This window comes from Nannobrachium achirus (assembly GCF_963921795.1).
Source record: "Nannobrachium achirus genome assembly, chromosome: 18".
In the NCBI taxonomy this organism is placed as follows: Eukaryota; Metazoa; Chordata; class Actinopteri; order Myctophiformes; family Myctophidae; genus Nannobrachium; species Nannobrachium achirus.
Window position 1 is genome coordinate 23,778,911 of NC_137825.1, and position 16,918 is coordinate 23,795,828.

The 16,918-nt window shown below is 42.1% G+C and overlaps 1 protein-coding gene across 1 annotated transcript in view; it reads left to right on the plus strand.

The window, feature by feature from the left end:
• The window catches only part of dock1 (dedicator of cytokinesis 1), a 433,218-nt gene that overhangs the window by 87,956 nt on the left and 328,344 nt on the right, over nucleotides 1–16,918 (plus strand). The window contains exons 17-18 of the mRNA XM_080747125.1: nucleotides 551–654; nucleotides 4,190–4,373. Of these exons, the coding sequence (XP_080603251.1) occupies nucleotides 551–654; nucleotides 4,190–4,373 (288 nt within the window). The remainder of the gene's footprint in view (nucleotides 1–550; nucleotides 655–4,189; nucleotides 4,374–16,918) is intronic.

Below are 16,918 nucleotides of genomic sequence, written 5' to 3' on the forward strand. Positions count from 1 at the left end.
TACAGGACACAGCCATAACTCTCTGGCATGTTTGTTGACGAGAGCGCTCTTCTGCTGAGCGACTTGTGCCAAGGTCAAACGTTTTCATGCCCAGGAACCTCCCTCAAATGAATTGTGTTTGGACCCCTATCTGACAATATTCTGTGACTGGGACCCCCATACGAGATGTGTGTTGTTAAAGAAAATTCTTCAAGATCCTTTGAAAATGGCAGATCTATAAGCACGCAGCACATCATATAGTGATGCTTTATGAGCTTATAGACTGGCTATTTTCAAATAGCCAAGGTACAGTATATAGGTTCTAGTGGTTAATCCTCACGGACCCCTGGGGTTTCCCGGACCCCACTTTGAGAACCAACTTTGTGCGGATGTGGGTTGAGATGCAGACCTGCCATGGTCACAAAATGAGGTGCAAGTGCAAATGTATTAAGTGAAATTTAAAAAAGCTACAGTACCAATTCCCCCCACAACCAATTAATAATCAATTAAACAGATTAGATTGATAAACGGTTGCAGTCCTCCTAACGCCTCCCTATCTTTCCTCCTCCAGCCAAAGACAAATCAGAGAAGATCTTTGCTCTGTCTTTCGTCAAGCTGATGAGGTACGACGGCACCACGCTGAGAGACGGAGAACACGACCTCATCGTCTACAAGGTAGCGCATCCAACGCACGCACGCATTCACGCACGCACTCATCTAAAATGTCATGATCGTGACAATCATACCCACTAGAATCAGAGCAAAAAAACTGTCCCGTCTAATTAGCAGCTACTGTAATAAACAAACCGCCTTTAATTCGCCACTGTCGGGTGGAAAACTTGTATGTACAAAACTGTTGCTTTTCAGTAACTGGAAAAAGGAACCTGTGTTCCGATGGATCCAGTACAGTTGTTATTTGGTCACAAGCTGAAAAGAGTGCAGCGTCGTTCGTTAACCACCCCCCCACCCATGCACCAAAATCTAATTTGTTTCCAATTAAAAACGGCCTGTATAATGACACCTTTGTGTTGGCCCTCCTGTTCCATGTTAATTAAATAGTTAGCACAAGAGAGAATCCACCCAGAATATTTTTTTATTCCGTCTTGTTTTCATTGTTTTGGGGGTTTCAACCAGGGAGATGGTGTCAGTTATGTGTACGAGTTAATTCTTCAGCACCCTTTTTTGTTCATAATGAAGGGGAGAATGAGCTCTAATTTGACACAGACGGTCTCAGTGGTGGGAAGTTACTAAGTCCCCTTTCACAAGTACTGCACTCATGTATCTTTTTTGTACTTTACTCCACTGCATACCAGAGGCAAATATAGTATATAGTTTTTACTCCACATCAATAACAGCTTACTGCACACGCTTAGTTACTAGTTGCTTTGCAGGTTTAGATTATTAATGCAAAACATACTTTAACCACTTACTATACAATATACCAGTGGTTCTCAACCTCGAGGCGTTGTGAGCATGTAGAACGGCTATTTTCACAATTTCTGTCTCAATATTTGAGATATTAAAAGGCCCTTATATTGTCACTTTAGAAATGTGCACAAACCCTCTATACACTTAAACTTTATGTTGGTTTGTTTACTGTTGAGTGAGAAAACAATGTTGCACATTAAGTTAATCATCTGGGGACCCCCCAAAATATTTGGGGGCCACCCCTGGGGATCCCGACACAGGTTGAGAACCACTTCAATATACTACAAGCTTGCAATGCATCACGATGCGATGCATTGTGAGCTTGTAGATCAGCTATTTTTTGGAGAAAAAAAAGTTTGATACATTTTGAGTACTTTTAACTCAGTTACTGCCAAATTAAATATGCCTTCTAATGGCATTATTGCCATAAAATCTCCATAGACTCCCATGTAATTTATAGTGCACAGATCATGCACAGATCATGCACCATGTTTGTGCAGGCTGTTCACAGCTTTCAAACAAAAAAAAAGATTGGAAATCCGTTCAGGCATTCTTGAGATAATAGCCATTATGTTTTACATTATGTAAGCAAAGATGGCTGCCCTGTATGAAAGATGGGGTTGTATGAGGGGTGGAACATGCAAAATCGCGATTGAAATCATGTTTACTAGATTTAATGGGGTCCAATTTAAAAAAAAATAAAAAAAAATAAAAAGTCGCCAAAAGTCGTCTGGCAGTGAAGTCCATAGTGAGATAGTTGATCTGAAAGTCGTTTGGCACTGTATGAGTTAAGTATATTATTTGAATACAGACCTCTTACTTGTAACAAGGTATTATTTCTACAGTACATTGTGGTGTTGCTACTTTTACTTAAGGTAAAACCAAATGACAGTACAGTACGTCTCCCACCACGCAGTCCATTCTCCCTCATCGTTTGTGTTGATAAAGATGGGTTAGAATGAGCTCTTTGACTGTATAGCGTCTACTGGGCGTCCCTCTGGAGAGTGCTTCTGTTTGAGCACACAATGAGTGTCGCCGCTGTTCTGTCACGCCGCAGCCGGCGGCAACAAAACTCATTGTTTTTCTGCGAGTGTTCAGGATGTGTGGACAATTATTCTATCTTAAGGCACACGCATGTGCTCTGCAATCTATGATAATTCATGCTATCACAGTATATGTTATAATTAACGCATACAGAACGGGTACACATTATTGTGTATCATTATTTTACGCTTTAACTATTGAAAAATAGCAGATATGCAAGCTCATAGCGCGGCACCGAGTGCCGCGCTGCGAGCTTGTACATCTGCTATTTTTGAAAAATCATGAAAATTTGAATTTTGACCAGATTCTATAAGTGTCTTTTGAATCCTTCTAAGATTTTTTGAAAAACCTTGTATATCTGCTATTTTTCACTGGTTAAAGCATTCAATAATTCTAGGCCTAAATGGGTTAAGCAGTGATACTTGAGGGTCTGTGCTATTGTACATCAGCAGGATGTCACAGCTACAGGTGGTGTTGGCGCGACTATGATGCCATTATGACAGCCTTGAGTGTATAATTCATTTTTTGTAAAACGTGGTACATTTTCAACCTATCTTTATATACAGTAATTGGCCCTTGCTAATGCTCATTTTTAAGATATTATATTTTCCCTTTCTTTATTTTTTATTTTTATTCGATTTTCCACATTAAAATCATTTCATTGACCCATTCCTTCCCACCCAGCACAAATGCTAGTTCATTATTATTCTCTCTCTAATATTAATTATAAAAATATATATACATAATTAGGCTATATACACATTGAAATATTTCAGTCTCATGTGAATGGTCAGCATCTTCACCAATTCATACATATTCAGCATCTTGAACCGTTCATAATGATGCAGAGCATCTGGACCTAGATGATATGAGGCGTTCCATTATTCCAAGTTTAATGGGATTTATTGGGATAGCTTCTCTAGTTCCCCTCAATATTTTTTATATTATAGATAATGTTTCCCCATACCTCACCATTTCTTTCTACTGACTCTTTGTGTCACAGGTAACTGTGGACAGTTGAGAAACCATGCCTACCACTGACATTGGTACTGTAGGCATGTTTTGGCCATTTTCAAAAATAAATTCAAATGTAAAAAAAAAAGAAAAAGAATAATCATGAATGCAACAACAATGGCTTCTATTTCAGCATGCTAACTTTCCAGGAAGAGGAGAAAGGCTGTAGTTTCTATTGGCTTGTAATCCTCATCGATGATGTCATTGGTAGGCAGGTTTTGAACTGTCCATAGCCCACTAATGAGACACAATTTTGTGATTCGACGCACCGCAATTTGCTATTACATTGTTTTGGTACACAATTATTAAATGCATAGCCTGTTTTGGCCATATTATTGATAGTGGTCATTTTCATTTCTGTGTTAGGTTATTTTTTATATCTGCCCTCCTCTTCTAGAGCCACCATCAGGCCGATTTTTGCTAAACAGATTTTTGGACACTGCTCCTACAGATTTTGGCCTAAAATCACGCAAAGCGGTACACAGTATCTCTAAAGTCATGTCATCAACATGGATCTGTCCCATTTCCCATATTCCCTCCTGATTGGCTACGATTGCCTTCTGATGTTTGTGTATGCGACGTGACGGTCGCTTAACTCCCGATTAGGGAGTCTTACTGGTATGTGAACTATATGTTCCAATGTAAAAAAAAAAAAATGAAATAAATTGAAAATAATTTTGTACGAAAATTAATCGTCCGCTAAAATCTGACCCGACTGCTCCAGGCAGAAGCTAAGAAGCTGGAGGACTCGTCTCTGTACCTCAACCTGCCTGCCACCAAGCTGGAGCTGGAGGAGAAGGGCTACGCCTCCACGGGGAAGAGCAACCACAACCTGGGAACCTGCACCATCAGCAAGGACTCCTTCCAGATCTCCACCCTGGTCTGCTCCACCAAGCTCACCCAGAACGGTATTGCCCTCCGTCTTAAAGGCATTGTTTCTGTCGGGCAGAAAAGTCCTATCTTCCTATTATAACTTTTGTGTGTGTGTATTTTTTGTAATCACGTCCTACTTAATCATACTACAGCATCACACAAAAGCATCAAAATGAGCAGATCCACAAGCTCGGAAAACGTCGCAAAGCGTCACTTTTGAACTTTTGAATTTGAATCCTGAAAAGTAACAGTTTTGGACTTTCTGTATGAGGTTTCCACGCAACAGAGACGATATGTTTTTATTCGCTCCTGATTCGCTACCATTGCCTTCTAAAGTTTGTGTATGCGACCTGACGGTCGCTTATCTCCCGATTAGGGAGTCTTACTGGTTAAATTGCTCTATATGACAGTAATCATTGTTATGGTGTGCTTCTTCAGTCCTTTATCCAAAGGTCCCTGGCTCTCCAGATCTTTAGTGAACAGAAAATGCATTTTCAGGTCGGGACAGATATTTAATCCAGTCAGGAAAGAGAACTCATACAGGATGCAGGATAAACAAGTGAAATTGGAAATAATGACACCAAAAAATAAGCAGAAAAAATTGTAACTGGAACACTAAAATAGTGGGTACTGTTTCTCCTGATTGGATGAAATTGGCAACCCATCTGAAAATACAGTTTAACTTTTCACACACAAAAAAAGAAAACAACCTTATAACCACAAAATATCACTTGCAAAACCTTCAATTTAACGTAGTGAGTGTACCCAAATGGAGCCGGAATAATAAGTCGTCCAATTTTGCTAATGTGATTTCAGCTTTGGTAGCAGTTCATAGTCTAATATCGACGTTTTTCATTTGCAAACTAATTTCCGTTCAATTGCCGCCATCTTTCTTTTACTTAAACGTTGTGACAGTCAGTCTCTGTGATGCACTTTATCTGTACTCCAGTTAGCTGATTGTAGCTACCGAGAGTTGTCTTTGAAACATGCACTAGTTCATTGGTTCTCAAACTTTTTTATTCATGTTAAGGATCCCCATAAAGCCCTTGCACACAGGCGTGTTTATCCGCACGGTTAAAACGGACAGTTTCTCTACGACCTCATGCACACCGGATCCGAATTAGCCGTGCGACGAGTGGCTGCAGCAGTGCGTTTTTTTCTCAATCGAACCCAGTTCGATTCATGCGTCTTGTCGCATGCAGTAAAAAACTCATCACTCCTTTTATGACTCCTTTTGGGATCCGCAGCGCCGATTCCGCACAGCATTGCACACCAAATCCAATGCAAACGAAAAAAAACGCAACTGTCCTGTGTGCAAAGGGCTTAACTCTTGAGACTATACAAATGGAAACATCGCAGCACGGCACAAAGTGATGCACTGTGAGCTTGTATATTTGCTTTTTTTTTTTTCGGTGGCCAAATACATATAATTTTTGGGGGTCCTTGACATGAAAAGGTTTGAGAATCACTGATATATATATATGATATATATTTAGAAGACATTTGTACTGTAGAATGGGCCTGGAGTCTTAATGGGTTATGTGAGGTTACTTGAGTAAATCTAGTTACTTTTCACCCCCATGGCTTGGAGCTCCAGTGTGCTCTACTCCATCTCAGTGTGTAGCATCAGGGGCGTCACAAGGGGGGGAGTGGGACTGAGTTACTAGGGCCCAAGGTGGAGGGGGCCTTAATTATTTTATACTTTAGCTATTGAAAAATAGCAGTTATACAAGCTCGCAGCGCGGCACCGAGTGCCGCGCTGCGAGCTTGTAGATCTGCTATTTTTCAATAGTCTAAATGGGTTAAACCCCCTCATCCCCCTATGAAGAACATTCATGGTGGGGCCCGCAGTGAATCCTTGTGCCCAGGGCCCAGAATTTGGTGCGACACCCTTGTGTAGCATCATCCCCTCAGTGTGTGTACTGTAGAACCATCTCTGCCCCGAGGGGGAGCAGCTCCGTTATGTTTACCGCTGTCAGCTTGGCACACAGCGCTTTTATTTCCCAGGGTGCCGAGGAGGAGAGAGAGAGAGACTGAGAGCCATGTTTATTAAGCCCATGAAATCCCCCTCTCTCCAAGCCCAATGGCTCACACATTAAGGACTTTGACCCCAGCGTCTCCCCCCCCATCCCCATCCCCACCCTCCCCACCAACGTTTATACACAGCCATAAACCATGGGATACAGCGGCGTGTCCAATATGTAGACACCACCGCGGGAACTCCCCTCCCTCAACCCCAGCACGCCTACTCTCTCTTCCAAGCCACATCCATAACCCCACAGCCTCATCCTCATCTCTTTCATTGGCGTGTATCAAAACAGCAACGCGGTATCGCCAGTGGAAGCTTGTGATTGGCTGAACCGGAGGTAGGGAGCGCTCCGTTGTGTTTGCCTGGACCGCGCAGAGGTGCCGAAATTCGGGGGGATGAAGATTTACTATTCTGTCCATAACGGCAGACGGCACATAAACCGGTAACGGCGCTGAGTCGGCTCATGCGACCGTCGCAGACTCGCAAGTCGCAACGCTCGATTATGCGATGTTTCATAACATATATAATCATAAACATTCTATATTTATAAGGTCAAGTATTATACTTAATAATTGGGACTAATTAAGAACCATTATCATAATTATAATAGGCCTCCATTTACAGTAGTTTAGGCATTTCGGTTTGATAAGGTTGTGGGCAGAACATTTTGTCCTTGTTTGTTATTTGACTATTTTTACTTTAATTATAATTAAATACACTTCATAGTGAATTAGTAATTATAATAAATAGCCTATGTCATGATTGCTAGATCAGATTGTGTTTATAATATAACGCCGGCGTGCCTTCGTCATCTCCACCGAAAACAAGCGCTCCCCCCTTGTTCCATTGTCAAAACCGCGTTGCTGTTTTGATTCACGCCTTTCATTGTGGAATGTGTGCAATGCTCAGAGTGAATGCAAGGGCGCTCTCTCTCTCTGTCTTTCTCTTTCTCTCTCTCTCTCTCTCTCTCTCTCTTCACTCTGATCCCACGGAGACGCTGTTGTACACAGACTAGAGAGGCCAGTGATGGCAAGGTTACTCAAATGTATTTACTTCAAGTAAAAGTATCAATACTGAGATGCAGAAATACTCTGTCTGCTCAGAACGTTGACAGTTTGTGAAGATCATTTTCTGTTGTTCTCCAACATTCAGATCCATACATACGTACAGTCTCAGTTTGGTGTTGGTGTTGTACTGGGCCGACTTCCAGACGTTGTTAAGCCTCTGTACGGTGTTTATTGCATTGCTTGTGACAGTAACATCTGCTTGTGATGTCACTGTCTGAAGTAGGGTTGGCAGGCTATACTCTCTCAAGCCGCAGTGAGTTTCTCAATGCTACATACTGTACTTAGTCTATAACTACGACTCCTGAAAGCCGCGAACAGGAGCTGTCATCTGTGAAAATATATTTAAAAACATCAAAATACATTATTTTAAAATGTCCATTTCTGCAGAGCAGCAAGCTATGTGTGTTGACTATTTTCGATTTACAGTAGGACAAATTTCCACGACTGCAAAGACTAAGCGGAAGTGGTCCCCCCATTAGTCCTGAATTGTAGCTTTAACCTTAAAATACATTTTATTTTATTTTATTAGTGCAAAGTGACGGCCTCTGATCATGTTTTGAATAAAGAATGCATGGTCTCTCAAAGTAGAATTCCGGACTACCTGTTTTCTTACGTGAATCTGATGTTATAATATCCCAGAACGAGTGGGACATTTATTTTCTATAGTGCACCGCAGCTCCGAGTGTTGAACGGTGGCGTTTAACGGTAAATTGCTTATTTTTATCGCTCGCTTTTCTTTCCTTGATACTTTATGTGATCATAATGATAAAATATACTCCATAGTGTTTGTGTTCAAAATGAGCCGCCTTTGGATGAATTCACTGCTGAAATCCAGTTTTGCAAGACAGTACAAACACACAATTTCGAACATAATGGGGCGTCACACACTACAAGATTTTATTGAGATTATCAGGCTTGCCTGAAAATCTCTGTTACATTTCTGAGAAGACACATAATCTCATTGGAGAATCTTATTAGATGTAGTGAACATGTTATGCTACAAGATTTTAAAATAGTTTAAGATCTTAAAAAAGAAAATGTAATCCGAGCCCAGCTTTATCGATACTGTAGAGCAGCGTTTCTCAATGTCCACCAGTGGTCCAAATGGACCCTTGAGGTTCTGTAGCTCCCAGAGAGTACATTTGGTTCCATTTGTACCCTCTCAGAGTTAAATACACACTGAGGATTTTACAGTGGAGATTCAGGGTCCCAGGGATTTATATATATTATGTACCGTATATTAAAATAAATCGTGGCCTATATGCACTTCAAACTGGGGGTCCTTGAGATTGAAAAGGTTGAGGTGCTGTAGAGCTGAGAGTGTGAGCAGTATAAAAGGATGCATGGAGCGGGCCAGTGGAGCAGATCGATATATAATGTGAGATGTTGCACATTGCAGTCTGGTCACATAGCGTATGCAGTAGCTTCCAGCCACAGTTGCCAGATTTTGTGAGTGAAACAGGCGTCCAGGGCTATGAAAACAAGCCCAAAAGAAGTGTCCAGTTTTAGCACGCCGCTGGCCTAGTGGTCCGCCGCTCAGGATCTAATGCTGAGCGGCTCGAAGCCCTATCCCCCACGACCTTTGCTGCGTGTCGCTCCCGTCTCTCTCTCTCCCTGTTTAGTGTTAATCTCCACTGTGTAATAGAAAATAAAGGCAGAAACACACCCAAAAATATCCATAAAAAGAATAGCTGATCTACATAGCTGATCCCTGGCACAAATTCATTTTAGATAGGGGTCCGCAGACTAATTTGGTGGTCCTTGACTTGAACATGTTTGAACCACTGGTTTATTTTTTTACTTTTTTTTAACATTTTTATCCCACTATTTTGTAACCCATTTTTCATCCTGTGCCCAATTGCCTAAGCTGTAATCCTGGGCGCTGCTCTCCCTCTGCCAACCTGGGAGTGCATGAGGAGTGGCCGGGCCGCGTCTTATCACCTGACAGGGGGAGCTTCCCTGGTTGGATCTAGCACGTGGAAGGAACACGTTATTCCAACCAATTATTTTCCCCTCCCTCCTGGCGCCCCGGCTGGTCAGGGGGAGGCGTTATAGAGACCAGGATTACTGCATGTTTTTTGTGAGGGTACCTACCCTAGGGGACACAGGGAGAACATGTAAACTCCACAAAGAAACGCCCCACCTAAGGTGTGGGCGCTGATGACGCGGAGGAGAGAACACACCCCCAGCGCCCACAGCGTCCCCCGGCGGGAATCTAACCCACTGGTTAAACAACATTACTAAACAAGCCCCGAACAAATGCAAAAACGCCCCCAAAAAACTACGCTACCCGCAACTACAGTACCAACCCACAAGCAACTTTACAGAATAACAAGCCCACAGTCGCTTATTATAATCAGACCTGGCAACGCTGCTTCCAACAGCTCCCTGAGCAGTGTTCTCACTCTGCCTGCTGCAGAGGCCTGCAAAGTAGCAGAGTACATTTACTCAATGCTGAGGTAATTTTACTTGAGTTGAGCTTTTATTTAATATGTTTATAATTCATACTTAATTTATTGTACTTTAATCTTTTATTAACTAAAGTTTTCAAATAACTGTAGTGAAGTAAAAAGTACAATATTTGCCTCTTTGAGATTTAATGGAGTAGAAGTAAAAGTATTGAACATTTGAAATACATTTCTTTTCTTTTCTTTACTGTACAATGCTGGCGTAAATGTATTTAGTTACTTTACACCACCAGCTGCCTGTCTGATGCAGAGGTCAATGTGCAAAGTACAATGAACATTTTACTCAATTAATGTACTTAAGTTTTTTTTTTTTTTTTTTTCTGTTTAAACCAGCCAAGTACCCATTATAATATAATGTAATCCAATTTAAAGGCTTAAAAGGCTTTCAGTCCCTAGCTGCAGTTTTACTTTTAATATGAATGTACGGGGGGGGGGGGCGAGGCTAGTGAGCATTACAGGCCCTGGCCCTATTAAATTCACACTATTCAAATTCCCCTCACTGAAACACTGCTTCTCAACGTCTGGTCTGGGGACCCCCAGGAGTGCTCTTAGGGAGTGTACAAATAGAACTAAATGGATCAGTAAAGGTTCATTTGGTTCCACTTGTACACTTGAGTCCCTGCCCAGACATGCCAAAATAACGTGCGCTGGGAGGGACCCTACACTATTCCGTTTTAGACAAACAGCGTAATGACAAGAGTGCTACAAGGGGCGTCACTAAAACAGACTAGGGCCGAGGTCTTCTGCGTTTTTCATGCCAAGGGCCCCTAGCTGAGAAAGAGATGAAGCGGGGACCCCCACTACATATTGTGTAGAATAGTGTTGTGTCACATAGAGAATATTATATTCTCAATAAAATATTAGTGTTTTGACATATGGGGACACAACTTGCAGTATCCTCACAGCCCACAGGGTTGAGAATTGTTGGCCTCATGCATGTCTAATTGGTTGGTCCTTGAAATGAAAAAGGTTCATTATAATCCCTGCACTACAACACGTCTAAGATAGGACATTAAAGCATACCGGTATGTAAGATGGGACTCTAAGAACACTAAAACATATGTAAGATAGGACATTAAAACATGTGTAAGATAGGACTGTAAGAGCGTTTTTGCGTCTCTGCTCTTGTGACGAATGGAGATCTCTCTCTCATAGCAGCGAGTTGGCAGATGGCTAATAGAAAAGTGAAGGACCTCGCACGTCAACTGTTGAAGTGACAAGAAGCTCACCATGCTAATTTAGCTGATTTAATGTTTTTTTTTTTTCCTTTCTTTTTTCATTGTTGTTGGATTATAATGTGAGCCTGCGTGTCACATTTCTAGGCCTTAATGTGACCCAGAGGTAAACAGGCAATTTAGTCTGTGCCATCTAATATAATGAAAACCTGTGTGTATGTGTGATATTATAATTACCAAAAGTTTTCAAGTAAATGTGTAGTAAAAGTACAATATTTGGATCTGGGATGTAGTGGAGTACCTCAAAATGTACTTAAAACTGCATTACTTAAATAAATGTACTTTGTTACTTTACACCACCGGTTCTCAATATAAGATGCACAACAAGGCGTTCTTCAAGTCTCTCCCTGTAATGAGGTCACAGAGGACTGAATGGAAGGGGTTGGGTTAGCTCTGTGGGACCAAGGGGAGAGCGCCTGCCCTCTCCTGCCCCTGGCCTGCCTCATACTTGCCTTTCAGGAGGCCATACCACCATGCCCGAGTCCCTGCGAGCATTATTAGGCTGTCCGCTCCGCGTTGCAGTCGCGTCACTTATACCCGCAGCAGTCTTATCGCGTGCTTGTGCCGCAGGCGTGCCAGCAGTTAATTGAACTACAGTAATATATTTAATAAAAAAATTATATATATATATATATATATATATATGTGTGTGTGTTACAGTTAGATTGGGTAACTCGATCGTGGTAAGAGCACTCGTTTTGTCGTTCACCACACACCCCTAACACCACTTGGATCAATTCACTTTGATAGTCTCTTATCAGCGCACCTGTGTAATTCTGCATAATCAACATGAGATGGCGACAACAGCCAACCGCTGACGTCACTCGTTTGCGACTCCTCTCTTTGTTTATCAGCTACTAGCTAACTCAGCTGTGTTTAGCCATTAGCCTACTATGCCTAACTCTAACTCTAACCCAGTAAAACTATGCCTAACCTCCGTGGGGTGAGGCACTATCATTCCTGCCGACGCTATGTTGTCGTTGTTGTGGTTCAAAGCGACCGCTTGTTCCGCCCCGCGCCGCAGACTAGCGGTTCTGTTCTCGATCTAACTGTTTCTCGATCTAGCGGTGACATATATATATGTGTGTGTGTGTGTGTGTGTGTGTGTGTGTGTGTGTGTGTGTGTAATAATGTAATAGAATATGTGTCAGTTGTAGGCGAGGAAATAATACAAAATTGTCGCATTGTGAGCTTGTAGAAGGGACTTTATTTCTTTTTAATCTTTTATTAATCCATCCAACCCACCATTTCTCATAATAGTTGGAGCTCTCTCTCTTATTTTCCCTTTTGTGCTTTGGGTTGCTTTAGTGTGTGTGTGTGTGTGTGTGTGTGTGTGTGTGTGTGTGTGTGTGCGTGTGTGCGTGTGCGTGTGTGCGTGTGAGTGTGAGAGAGAGAGAGAGTGTGAAGAATGGATGTGGGAGTGTGTGTTCCGGTGGGATCTGCAGAACCTATGGAGTGGCTCCACTCCTGGTGTTTTACCTGGAACGTTTGCGATAGTAATTTGCCAGGCACCGCTGGGGTCGCTGGGAATTTGGAGCGCCTCGTGACTCTGCCGCAAGTTTGATTAAACACAGGTGTGTGTATGCGTGTTTAGCCGTGCGCGTGCTGTACCTGTAGCCTATGTGTGTTTGCGTGTCATGTCGATTGCCTTATCCCATGCCAAAAGCTCAGAAAAAAAGAAAAGGTTGAATTCTTTAATAATCAGAGGCCGATCCAATTTGACTCTGACTGTGCTGGAGAGTTCCTACTTTATTAAAAAGAAGTGGAGGCTCCTTCCTTCCGCACCCAAATAACTCACTCTCTCACTCAGTCACACACCCGAACCATTTTTAACATTATTTTGGGGGGCTTTTCTGAGCCTCTCTGAACCTATTTAAATGAGGGTAAAGTGGAGAGAGACAGAAAACGCGGAGACAGAGCGAGAGTTTAGGTTTAGCGAGAGCGAGAGTTTAGGGAAGCGACATGCAGAAAATGGTTGAAAATGTCCTACCAGGAACTGAACAACGGACTCACTGTCAGGCATTTGAGCCCATGTGGTATCATCACCCCACCCATGCCTAAATGTAACTATGCCTAACCTTACGTATGGGTCCATTTGATTTCATTTAGCTCCTGGGAAGTATAAATACGCATCACCACCACAAATAACCCTATATAACCCATTCCCACTCTTTCTCCGCACAGTTTCCCAATGGACGGACAATTCTCCATCGTGCTCGAAATAAAGAACTGTTTACAAATTGTAAACGGTTCTTTATTTCGTGAGCGATAACGCACGCTAACAACAATATTGATATTATCAATTATGAAATAAAACATTTAGAGGTAGGGGGTTTAGTCAAGTTTTCTTTGCTGACAGTGAAATGTAAATGATCCATTAGCTTGAACAAAGGCACACTCCGGGTGTGCTGGAGGTGTGAAGTCTCTGCTTCTGCTTGCTTCTGGCAGGGATGAGAAATGGGTGAGAACAGCCTTTTTAGCCGATAATCAACACCAGATGTGGTATAACATGGCTTTATTTCATATTTACAAAACGTTCAGATGGGGGAAAACAACTAGAACACTTGTCTTGAATAGTTAGGAAAAGTCATGGAAGGGGAATTTTCGGAAACCTTCACGAGCAAGTTATTGCAGCTATAAATCTCAAAAACAGACAAAAAGACTGGTTAGTCACCCTTGTGTTAAAGGACCATACCAGCGATCCGGCATGTTTAGTCCCATGACTATGACACACTAAATTAGACATTTCTGCCATTTGATTTTCGAGGAAGCCAGTATACTTCATTTGAGTATGGTGTGAAATTCAATTTGCAGACTTGCTTGTTCATAGATTGAAATAAAAAAATCTGTCTGAAAGTAGACTCAAGAGAAAACATTGATTTATGCTTTGCTGAATCTATCAGCTTTTACTTCTTCAATTATTCAGCTAAGTTCTGTAATGTTTTAATGATTAGTGGAGAAAAGGTAAACACAACACAAAATCAAAAAGTAAAGTAAAGCCATTAGCAAAAACATGGTCTGATAAATGGACGTGGCTGTGAATAGATAATCACATACTGACAGTGTTTTAAAAAAAGTTTTGTGCATTTTTTTTTCAACAGTAACATTATAATAGAAGTGTATATTTCCCCTCTGATCCTTTCCTGCAACAGACCCGTTAATTTACTTTGGATTTGTGAGGCAGATGCCCATATTAGTGAATTAACAAAACGTTTATATCGATAAATTGGCCAATATTTTTTACATACCTGTATTAACACACATTTGTCATTATAAATTATGTATAAAAATATATATACTGTATACATTTCTAAATTAACTCAAACATCTCTCTGTGCTTTATGATATGTAATATATGTACTATTTCTTGCATGGTTGTGTTGTGTACTGAGGTGAAAGTGTATCGGCTGGTAGGATATAGGATTTAAGATGTCTCAGTGATGTCAATCATCTCCAAATTTGTGATGTCACAGTGATGTCACATCATGTCAGTCATCTCCAAATGTGGGCACTGTTTCAGCATGCTTAACAGACAGACATCAGACAGACAGACAGACAGACAGACAGACAGACAGACATACATTCGGTCGTTTATTATGTAGGACGTGCACCTATTGGACAATACAATACATTATACAACGTATCTGTGACGGGCCAATATCGACCAATAATATCAACTGGCCTGCATGATCCGTGCTCTAATTTGCATGATCAGTGATTATGACATATCCCACTCGCACGCGCGCACACGCGCACACACGCACGCTTGCGCGCACACACACACACACACACACACACACACACACACACACACACACACACACACACACACACACACACACACACACACACACACACATACACACATGCATGGCATTAAAAAAAAAAACAGATCTTTACTTGAGTGCGCTTCCCTGCGGACTGCCAGGGTCACACGCGCCACACAGTTACCCCCCTTGCCCACCCCCTTCAATCCTATGATGAAACCCTCCTCTTAATTAGGATGGATTTATGCGGTCTCTCGCCCGGTGCCGTGCAGCTCTTGTGAAGCGTGCTGCCGGCTCTTCCCAGGGTGTTTGCCTCGGCGTGGCACTGTGAACAGCAGACAACAAGGCAGGAGAAGTTAACAGGAATCTAATGACAGCGGAGCTGGGGAGGAGGGAGGGAGAGAGAGAGAGAGAGAGAGAGAGAGAGAGAGAGAGAGAGAGAGAGAGAGAGAGAGAGAGAGAGAGAGAGAGAGAGAGAGAGAGAGAGAGAGAGAGAGAGAGAGAGAGAGAGAGAGAGAGAGAGAGAGAGAGAGAGAGAGAGAGAGAGAGAGAGAGAGAGAGAGAGAGAGAGAGAGGACTTTGGCTCCCGTGACGAGCGCTCTTTAGCATTCCGTTCCCGACCTTGAGGAAAGAGGCAGGAAGAATGAATTCTGCACCGAAATGAGCACTTAAGGAGAAGAGCAGATGTAGTTAGATTCACGTAGAGCCTGAACCGATAACACATACGGTTACGGACGATATATCTGCCATCATTTGACTTTTTGGACGACATCGTTGTCAGCAATGATGCAGCCAATGTGTCCTGATCTGTAACCACTTTCAACCTATTTTGGGCACAGCATTATAGGTGAACATTTGCAGATCTTCAAGCTTGCGACGTAAACTTGTAGATGAGATGAGCTGTTTGTGGATGTTTTTTTTTTCTTTTTTTTTCCTGTAATAAAATCACGTTTCCCCAAATTGATTAGAATTGATTTTGTACTTTTTGGCAAAAATATCGGTAATCCATACTTCCCTACAAAACAGTAAAACAGTGCAGTAACAAAAAACAACAACAAACAAACAAAAAACAAAAGAAAATCACTGATACATTAGTTTAAAGGTGTTTCAACTGGTCAGCCAAATGAGATATCGACATATAAGTGATATCCACTAATGGTGTATCTTCTTGAGATAATTGTGTATCCCCCAAACTTTTTTTTTTTTTTTTTTTTTTTTACTGCACTTTGCCTTTCTAGGGCAGCATAGTCCAGGACTATCTCAGGGATCAGCATTGAACCCCCAAAAATCTGGCCTCAGCCAGGCTCTAGAACACATTCAAAGTTTACGCCCATGCACAAAGCCGCTCTTTCTGTGAGATGATGTGATAAAACCCTGCTGGGACTGTATGTCTGACTCTGATACATTGTACGCTCAGTAATATAAGACTAGTCCTTACCCGTTCAAAGATATGAGCTCCGAAATGATGTGCAGTGTGTGGGTTATGGGGTGTGCACTGTGCACACAGTATATGAGAGATGGAAAGTAACTTTAACTGGTGCTTGCATGATAATATGTAGGAGCATCAATGTAAGAAATACCCGTTTCGTTTAATGGCTACAGAGATACTGTGTACCGATCTACATGACAACATCTGAAAGAGGGCCAGCCAACACCCCCCCCTCCCCCCCCCCCCCGCCCATACACACACACGCACGCACGCACGCACGCACACACACACACACACACGCACACACACGCGCACACACACGCACACACACGCACACACACACAGAGCTGGTTAAACATGTTGCCCCATGCTAGATGCAGAATAGATATGCCTCATGCTAGATGCAGAATAGATAGTAGTTACACCATAAAAATGCTAATATACAGCATATGATTTGTGAAAGTGACAAACGGGCTTCACAGTTATGTCAGGTGTGTTCATATGCTAATGGTGATGCGATTTCAGATCAATTGCTCCAGCCACTGAGGAGAAACGCTGTGACAGACACTCAGACAGACAGACACT